We start from the raw sequence: 10,471 nt of genomic DNA, 5'->3' as shown, positions 1-10,471 counted from the left end.
CGTCAGCAGTAGCCTTGGCAGGGACTCTCGGAGGAGACGAAGGGGTATTGCCCTCGTCAGCAATAGCCTTGGCAGGGACCCTTGAAGCCAAAGATCAGAGCTTGCCCTTGGCGGCGGTAGCCATGGCAGAGGCTCTAGATGTGGAGGGAGGTTTCAGGATTTGCCTGTAGAGCATGGATCTGAGGCACATCTCCTTATTTTGTGAAGGCCATACAATGAGGGCAGGTAGCAGAACGTGGCCCTTACCCAGACAAAGGAGGTATAAGGAGTGTCCGTCGAGTGCTGGGATATTCATCCCACATTCAGTGCACTTTTTAAAAGAGTGCGCAGACATCTTTAGACCAAAGTCAGAGGATGAAGAGGGAGAACTGTCAACAAGCTGAGTGTTACTGTTAGTCAGAGTCCAAAACCAAGTCCAAATCACAATCCAAAAGAGAAGTCAGAGTCAAATGAAGTTGGAGCAAACGCAGTGAAGTGAAAGCAAAAGCGAAGGAAGGAGAGATTCAAAGCGAAGTTCCTAAGCTGCTTACGTGGGGGACAAAAGGAACTGAGAAAGGGCGGGAAGATGTCCTGCCTATTAGAGGGTGGGTGGAGCTATCGCCAAAAAGTCTTCCCTAGTGATTCCAGTAGGATACGGAAATTTTGCGCAGGGGCAGAATAACTCATTTGTGTACTTCGCAGAGATCACGAAGAAGAATTAAAAAAAATTTATGCCTCTCCTCCAGAAGTTTCTTTTATAAAAAAAGGAGGCCTGAGAAGGTTCTCTTCTTCAAAAGGTGAAAGGAGGAAAATCTACGAAAAGAAGAACTACATAAACAAGGGGACATGGTAGTAAGAGGAAATGAGAGGCTTGCAAAAAAAAAAAAAGGCAGCAAAAAGGTATGGATGTGGAGTGGAGTTGAAAAAGGACAACAGGAAGCGAAAGGGTAGTAAAAGAGGAAAGATCGCAGGGCGGAAATTAGGCCAATGGGTTGGCATCTCCCAATCCCTGACGATGTCCTCCCTGAAGCATATTCAACTTGCAGTAAGTGTTGCAACGAACAAACAATAGGGATTGAAATTCTTTAGACTCGATTTTGCTGAGTTTCTTTGAATGTCACCTACAATTACTTCCTATTCTTGTTTTGTACTGGTTTGTGAGACTTCCTGGGTTTGTTACTTTTCCACATGATTTTTTTTTTTTTTTTGCATATTTTGGTAAATTTTTTATTTTTGCAGATATTTAAATATGCAGATTTTTCATTGACCACAGTGGGCTTTTGTGTGCAATTATTTGTATATAATACAAAAGAGAGAGAGAAAAAAAGGGAGGGATGGCGGGAAATGGAGATGAGTGAATCTGCCATATATGGTTTTCTTGCAATAAAAGGAAACTGAAAGGTAGACACACATTTGTTAAGTCTCAGGGGAAAAAAAGTAGTAGATCAATGTGATTGATACATGAGGCTAGCATGCCATAGTAGTTTGAATGCTGAAGCAGGAGGAATCTAGGGGACAAAAATCTCCATCTGGCCATGGAAACCCCCTGGGTGGCCTTGAGCAAGCTCCACTGTCTCAGCTTCAGAGGTGTCCAATGGCAAACCTCCTCTCAACAAATCTCACCAAGTAAACCCCACAACAGGTCCACCTTAAGGTCATCATAAGTTGGAAATGACTTGAGGTCACACAATGTCAATAAAGATTGTTAAACAGATATATAAACACTCTTGTCTCTCCCCTCCCCCTACAAACAGCTTTCTGATTAGTTATCTAGTCCAGGCAGTTATTGCTGATAAAGATCAGTGTTAATGTTTTTGTAGCACTTTAGAGTTCAAAGGATTGGTATACAGAAAGGCTCTCTGTGTGTATTCTCTCTCTAACCACCACCATACTCCTGAAAGGCTAGTAAGCATTGTTCCAACATTACAAATTTGGAAGGTTGGAGGGAAGCTGAAATATTTTAGCTTTACTATACTGAATTACACCCAATACTGATATGGAACTGAAATTTGAAACGTTTAAGACTAAGCAGTACCACTTAGCACTTAAATGATGTTTTCCTACCCACTTTGTCAGCCAGGTTAGTAGTATAGCTCAGCAAGCTGCTACTTGCATGGTGTTCATTTGAGCCCAGGGTTTGATGAGCAATCTGGCTCCTGATGATAGGACAGCCTTAAACAGTTTTAACATTCTGCAATTTCACACTGCTAAACCAAACAGAGCTGGGAGGCAAAACACATCCTCTTAAGCAGTCAGTTACTTAGGGATTGTGTGGAAAAAAGACCACTGAATTATAATCCCAACAGGTTTTAAAACATTTAAACTTGAAAGAATGTTGCAGTTGTTGCTTATTTAGCCTACCGTAAACCATTAAAATAATCTACCTGCCAATCCCTTGCAGGTAAACTAGTGCTATAAAAAGAAGTAGCAAGTTCATTTCAATGTTACGTCCCAAGCATCTGAATTTTCCATCAATTTGTTTCCAATTCCTGCTCTTCTACCTACTGAGCCAGATTAGAAACATCACTGTGAAGGCATCAAGCACAATGATACCAGCAGCAATACAAACATCTCAGAATATGTTTCCTAGCTCTTTATGCTTTTGGATTAATGTGTCAACTGAGCAAAGGAACACATTATAGAAATGGTCCTATGAACCTCTTCGAAAAACAGCATGGTGCAGTGATTTGAACATTGCACTGTGACTCTGGAGAGAAGGGTTTGAATTCCCATTCAGCCATGGAAACCCACTGGGTGACTCTGGGCAAGTCACAGTTTCAACACATCTGAGGATCACAATGGCAAACCTCCGCTGAAGAAACAAGCCAAGAAAACCTTATGACATGGTTGCCTTAGGGCAAGCTTGAAACAGCTTGAAGGCGCCCAACGATAAAACAAAAAAAAAAAACAAAGTGAGAGAAAGAGAGGGAGGAAGAGAGAGAGATCTACACATAGTTGTATGATATATATATCTGAATAAACTGAGCAATGTCACTCACACTGAAAGCTTGAGTACAAAAGTTATGGGACATTCTTTGTCTGGGCCAAGCACCTTACCAAATGGAAATCATAAATAACAAACAAAAAGACAACTTTATTCAGGAATGATGATGATTTGTTGAGTACTTGGAAAGCACCCATCCAAAACATAGAAAACTTACTTATGAAATGATATAGCTTAGTTCACTAATAAAAGAACATACTGTTGTGGAATAAGTGGAGAAGGGGCAGAGAAACACAGCTACATTTAAAACAGGGTCAGTGAATTGTGCAACTTCCATCAGCCCTTGCTGCAGCCAAAAAACATCTGGATAACCATAGATGCCAAACCCTAATTTAAATATGGGAGGGGAAGTTTAAAAATAAAGTACCAAATAATTTGTACTACTATTATATATAAAAACATGGAAGTAAAATGCATCAAAAAGAATAGATTCCTCTTCAACAAAACCTTACCACTGATATAATTAAATGTAGAATGTATTCCCCAGAATTATCTTCTGTTACTTTTGCTTTGGTTGTTGTTGCTAAAACCTGTACCACATGCAAAGCTGTAATCTTACACACATTTGCATGGGAGTGAATTCCACGGAACCTACAAGATCATTTCTAAATAAGCATACACATAATTTTCACTGTTAGTAATCAGTGATTCAGGTAAGACAGCTAACAAACTGAAGATTATGAGCAAAAGGCATCCACTTACCTGAAAGGTATGCAACTTTCTCTTTCAAGATAGGCAGGACTTCCATAGCTTTCATTTCATCATTTTTACGAAATCCTAAAAAGACAAACAAAACAGATGTTATTTGGCTTTAAGAACAAAGTGTGTTTCTTTCCAGAAAGCCAAACTAGAGGTACAACAGAATTATATGTGGGGAGGGAATGCAGTGATAGCTGTGTTCACTATAAAACAAAACCCACAATACATATCATGTTGATATCATCCAAGAGGCAACAATCAAAAAAATCAAAATAGGCAACATAGATAACATGTGGTTTTCTAAAATGGTTCTATTTTAGGGCACAGATTTTCACACACGCAGATTATGTATGATGTTTCTCTGTGAGCAACAAGTGTTTTGAAATATTCTGAAAACAACAAAATCCAAAAACCACCCCCCCAATCCCCAAAACAATACCATTATTGGCCAACCGAAATCCACAAAATATATCATGAAAGTTTTCAAAGCTCTGCTGGTTTCTTCATCAGGCAAAAAGTGATTAAAAAATCGTACAGAAGAAAAGTGATGATGGCAGGTTCATAATTGGCCAATGCAGTTTGGTTGGCCAATAAAGATATTGCTCTTTTGTGGATTTTGTTGTATTTTGTTGAATGGTCAACAGAGCTACCCCGGAATATACAGTGGGCTCTCTCTCTATGCAGGGGATCCGTTCCGGATCCCCCGCGTAAGGGAAAATCTGCCTATGCTCAAGCCCTATAGGAGACAATGGGGCGCATGCATATGGCGGTTCGGCACGCGCACGCCATTGATCTCCTCCCTGGGCAGCTTCTGCATAAGCTGGAAGCTGTGTAAAATGCATCTGCGCATGGCATGGGCACACTGTATATTTTTAATACCCAATCTCAAAAGCTTAGGATGAGGCCTGGTTAATATTTGGAAGGGAATACCAGGAATTTCTTTACAGAATTTCATTCCAGCAAATACACGGTGCTGTAGGCTATATCTCAGAAAAAAAGCAATGGCAAACCACTTCTGAGTATTGCTTAAGAAAACCCTATGAAATTCATGGGGTGACTAGAAGACATATAACTTTACTTCATTCTCCATGATGGGAAATAGCACACCAACGTATGCCCATAATAGGCAGTTACAATCTATAATTCTCCTGGATGTGTATATGATCTCAGATTTTCATCATGGCTAGCCAGCATTGTCCAATATTTGACCAAAGATTTTCAGGGATTACCCAAGTCCCAATAAGCAAAATACAAGCAGATGGAGATAGCATGAGCACCATTCAATTGAATAGGACTTGAGCATGCACGTTTTTGGCTTATGCAGGGGGAGGGGTCCAGAACGGATCCCTCGCGTAAGCCAAGGGACCACTGTATTATGCTGACAACTGAAGTAGGTTCCAAATTAAGCATTGTTAAAAAAAAATCAGATGGCCATTCTTGCTGTACTAGTCTAAGTAAACTACAGCCAAATTAAGACTGGCAAGCAAAGACATATGAAAATCTAAAAACCCATAGCAGCCAGTGCAACCAATGCATGGATCTTCAAGTTCTCCAAGAATTTGTGCTATCTCAATCTCTGCTACTCAGAGTAGGTGGCCTATGGACTGCTGTGAGACCATGAGCGGCCAGACCCTGGAGAATTTTCAAGAAGGAAAAAAAATGGTAGCCAATATGCAAAATGTGCTACCAGCCGCTGCCACTCTGGGAAAAACTGCTGACCCTATATTATTTTTAACTGTTTTCTATCATTTTAAGTGTATGTTTTCAATTGCTTTAATGTTGATAATACAGGTGTACCTCAGTTAACAAAGTAGATATATTTCTGGGCATTATATCTTTAAAAGAAAATTTGGTGTCAGAGGCAGAAATAACAAGAAAACAATGGGGGTGGACTCCTATGCCACAAAAGAGAAGATGGTGAACTTGCCCCCCAAAACCCTAACAATTGGCACATGTGAAATGAAACAATCAGGTGAGCTAAGTCTTCAATAAGTAAAAGCTACAACAACAACCACTCTCTGGGGGCAGGGCTTCTTCCCCCACCCTTTCCCCGTCCGGGGAAGATTCGGGGGGGGGGGGAGGGCAATGGGCGACCACCAACTGTTCCTCCTCCTCTCAAACCTTTGCTGAATCTTCAAGGACAGCTGAGATTCAACAAAGCCCTCTGTGACGAAGGAGGAGACGGCACGTGCTGTGTCTTCCTTCTTCTGGACCTTTGCTGAATCTCTGCTGTCCTTGGAGGGACAGCTGACATTCAGCAAAGCCTTCTGGGAGGAAGAAGGAGGCGGCAGATGCTGTGTCCTCCTTCTCCCAGACCTTTGCTGGATCTCAGCTGTCCTTGGAGGAGCAGCTGAGATTCAGCAAAGCCCTCTGCAAGGAAGGAGGAGAGCGTCCTCCTTCTCCCAAACCTTTGCAGAATCTCAGCTGTCCCTCCAAGCACAGCTGAGATTCAACAAAGCCCTCTGGGAGAAAGGAGGGGACAGTACACTGCCCTTGGAGAGAGAGCAGCTGTTTCTGAGCCCCCCCTCTCCCCCACGGGCCTTTTTCCCCCTAGAGATCTCTCTCGGTAAGGAGCTCTGAGGGAAGAAGGGCCTGTGAGGGAATCCAGGAACTGGCACGCAGCTGTTCCTGAGCTCCCTCCCCCCCATGGGCCTTTCCTTGCACCCAGCTGTCTTTCTGGAGACAGTTGGAGTCTGTAAAGGGTATCTGCAGAGGAGCAACTGGCACGCACCGGTTGCCCCCCCCCCTTCCCAGCCTCCAGTTGTCTCCGATAGGCAGCTGAAGGCCAGGAAAGGATTGGGAGAAGGAGCCAGACGTGCGCGCCTCTGCCTCCTTCTCCCCAGCTCCATTTTCTGGCTTACAGCGGGAGGCGCAAAAATAGCAGGGCCCGTTTCTTGTGCCCATTTCTCCTTCCCCTGGGGCCCATGCCTGGCGAAATGGCCTCAAGTACCACTTTCGGTACGCATGGCATAGGTTCGCCATCACGGAACTAAGGTGATGCCTATTCTTATTCAAAATAACTATGTTAGTAGCACTACCACAAATGTAATGTGTTAGGAGTACAGTTCATTCTAGTAATATGTCACTTACAAGCTCTGCTGGGTGGCTATCAAGGCTTTATTCAGTTGCAGGCAAATCACTACATAAAGTCAGTCCTTTTGTTGATGATCAAAATCAGTCCAATCACCTTGTATAATTTCCTGACTTAATCTAAGGCTGCTGCTTACAATATGCATATTCTTGTCCTACCAACCTTCCTTCGGAGGGGGGGGGGGGGGGACACATTGTTTCTCATGTCCCAGATGCAGGGAAATGATGAATCAGGAAGCCCAGGAAGCTTCCATGTGGATATGTATTTAATGTCCTAGTTCTCCCTTAACTGAATGAAATGGTCTCGTAGCTGGATCTATAACCAGTTGCTTTGGAACCATCTCTGTCTTACTCTTTCAAGAACTAGAGACAACCGTTCCATGCTGTGTGCCTTCCAAGCTGGAACAAGTTGCTAGAAACTACATCTGGATCTATGTTCAAACCTAAGAGTGGCTCACGGGAATGCTTTTAAATCAGTAGTTCTACATATTCACCAACTGTCCTGATTTGGTGGAAATTGTCCTGTTTAATCTTCTGTCACCCCACCTTTTCAGCTGCTTTTAAAACGTCTCAGTTTCTCTCTCCTTCTCCCACTTTCTTCCTTTATCTTTGTCTTGCTTCCATTGGTGCAAACTGAGTTCAAAGTTCAAAAGTAGTCTCCACTAAATCTAATTCCACAGCAAGGAAGGAGGAGAGAATCCTGTCCTTTCCAGTACGCTTGGGCAAAAACAAACTGCTGCAGCCTTTCCTAGCTTGTCTGTTCTTCCTCATTAATAACTTTTACCATCTTGACCATACTGTGATGTTGCTTGGCAACTTGTGTCTCAGTTTTCATTTATGAAATGTTGGAGGGCATGAATTCTAGCCTGTATATTCTGAACCTCTTCCAAAGGTATCCATTGCCTTTGCAAAGTTAAACATGACCACATGGACTGCACAAACAGGAGTGCTTAAGCTCTGATTCTGTTTGATCCTGTGTAGAGTTTGTACTTATAAATGAAATTGTGAACTTTCTTTGCTTACATGTTTCATATGCAAATCTTTCCACTCTGGTACAGCCTCAGTATGAGATAATGTATTCACAAAAATAAAAGAAGTAGTAACCCATCTCAGCCAATTTCAGGCTGTCCTGACAGAATTACTGTAGACTACCATTCACTGTAGTACCAAGTGCATTATTTGCACCATTAGTGGTAATTTTCTTGTTGGTTGCATGTTAAAACAGTGAGAAACAATGGAAACACAAGTCATAGATTTGCCACAACTATATAAGCAGCTCAGCCTGTGTTTTCTGAAAAAGAACACTTTTAGCTACCTATAGAGCCCCTTTCACACATTATCACTCTCTCTATATAGACTCATAACAACATGTATGGCAAGCACAAAGCTCTGGCTACTGACCCCAATATCTGTTTCTAGCCCACTCCACTGGCTATTCATGCTCTTGGAATGTCTGTAATGGAGATACATGCTGAATGCACAGAATTCACTCATCTCAAACCACATCCGAACTGGGAACTTACATATTTCAGTTGGCTTTCCATCCAATGTGCAAAAGTTCAGGAGACTGAGCTAGCAGAAATGATGCTTGAGATGAGGATAACACCAAAGCTTAGAAAAGTTGCCTTTTGGACTGTAACTCTTAAAATCTCCATGCTGTCTTGGAGATTCCAGAAGTTGTGGCCAAAAAAAGAAATATTTCCCACATTTAGTGGGTAGATGTGCCTCCTCCCACTTCAATATGTTATTTGAATTTTTGGAAGCTAATTCCTAAAGGAGGCTTAAAGAAGCCAGTTTCTAATATGCCATCATATTCAAGGGATTGTAAATACTACCAACTGCTGCCAAACTATTGCTATTGCAAGCTTTTATTTTCTTACAGCAGAATTCCTAAAACAGGAGGAATGCTTCACCTTTTTTCAATTAGAAATAGTCCTGAACTCACTGTGTCACTAATGAAAGCTCATCTTCAATGCTTAAATTGGTCCCCTCTACTTAAATCAATTAAACCTTTCCCTGACGAATCTACTCCCTCATAAACTGATTAAAGCTTTAAGCCCAAGTTGTAACTAAAGTACAATTCTATAGTAGATCTTTGAGTGAAGTGTGTCAGAAGCAGAGCACAGGAAAGCCACAATGCTCTCAGCCTGGAGAATTCAGATAAGAAATGTCTAAGGGTGTCACAAGAACTGAGTCATCTCCATCATGTCCTGTCACAATGGCACTTTGAGTCCTTTAAATCTAAGGAAAGCACTGTTCATCGGAAGCCTCCAAGGAAATGATCTGCCAGAAATTTGGAACAAGTTCTTCCAAATATATAATCTCCTTGTGGGCACCTTGGAAAATAAAAATAAAAAACTGTAGGGGCCAGGTGGGAGAACAAACAGTTCTGCCTCATGCAAATCCTTTCTAGAAAACAGATTTCACAAGTTAATTGTTGCTATATATATTTAGCTAGAAACTACTCAGAAACTCTTTTGATCTCCAAAGCCAACTAAACACTATCCATTTGCCATTGTTCCTACAATGATGTAATGCAGACACAACACTTGCTTGCTAAAAGCCAAGGTTCACAGGCTCCCAGGGAACCTGTCTCGGGAAAGGATTCTCCCTCATCTACCAAGTCAGCTCTCTTTTTTCTTTTACAGCTGGCATTAAAGCTACATATAGAACAACACCAATTATGATTGGTACTAACTGGGGCCTTGTCTGCACGGGCCAAAAGGCTCATTCCTCCCTTGTTCTGATACTGTCCTGTACAAACGTTGCACGGCCCAGACCCCGGTTCTGGTAGAACAGTCTGGATGACATCCAGGCCATTCCACACCAAAACCGGTGATAACAACCTTAAAACCCATTTTAAAAACTTACCTTTTTCTCCAGATCTTCCTGGAAGATCTGGAGCCATCTGTTCCTGTGCCAAGGCAGCTGTCTGTATGCATCCCACTCATGCAGACAGCCATCATGAGATGGAAATGGAGGGCCAGGAAATGGGGGAAGATCTGGACCAATGTGGGGCCAGGGCACGCTGAGCTATCCCCCACCCCACCTCAGTATGCTGGCTTGTGCAGACATGACCTGGGTTTCCTTGTAGCAAATAGTTTGCAAATTCCTAAAACATATTTTCATATTCTCTTCTAAGAGAGAACATTGGCTGGTATCCAACAGAAAATACTAACAGAGTAATCTCTTTCCTTTCAGCAGATCCCATGTGCCCTATATAAATCTGCCCCAGGGAGGTGAATGGACTCAGCAGAGAAGAAGGGGGTGCAGAAGAAAAGACAGGAAGGAGAAATCTGCTTGTGCAATACCAGATATAGCCCAATGTAAGCCTCTTCCAACTTGAAGGTTCTATGATTTGGCATAAACATTGGCTAGCACTGATTCAAATGTAACCATAAACCATGTTAACTCTAAGAAGGGAAGGAAGGGAGCATCCCTAAAGACAGTTTTCAAGCAGGAAATCTGCAGTAAACCACTGTCAGTAAAATCTACATACAAGTCTCCTCACTACAGCATTAGACACAAAATTACCTGTTAATCATTTCTTCTCTACACTTGTCCACACCAGATTTCTTTGTAAACGGCCCAATGTTTTCACACCCCTTTCTTTGTAGACAATTGTTTTCTGCCTATCCCCTAAAGACACATTAAAAACAGATAAAAATGCTCCTCATTTATTTTAGAGCTATTGAGAAT

General features: G+C 42.0%; 1 protein-coding gene across 4 annotated transcripts in view; it reads right to left on the bottom strand.

Annotated features, from left to right (window-relative positions):
- The window catches only part of TRIO (trio Rho guanine nucleotide exchange factor), a 269,887-nt gene that overhangs the window by 191,802 nt on the left and 67,614 nt on the right, over positions 1-10,471 (bottom strand). For all 4 annotated transcript variants that reach the window (XM_042461739.1, XM_042461740.1, XM_042461737.1 and 1 more), the window contains exon 2: positions 3,686-3,760. In XM_042461739.1, coding sequence (XP_042317673.1) covers positions 3,686-3,760 — 75 coding nt within the window. The remainder of the gene's footprint in view (positions 1-3,685; positions 3,761-10,471) is intronic.

This window comes from Sceloporus undulatus, chromosome 4 (genome assembly GCF_019175285.1).
Source record: "Sceloporus undulatus isolate JIND9_A2432 ecotype Alabama chromosome 4, SceUnd_v1.1, whole genome shotgun sequence".
NCBI lineage: Eukaryota > Metazoa > Chordata > Lepidosauria > Squamata > Phrynosomatidae > Sceloporus > Sceloporus undulatus.
Note: the sequence above shows the minus strand (reverse complement) of the source record. Positions and strands in the feature narration are given on the sequence as shown.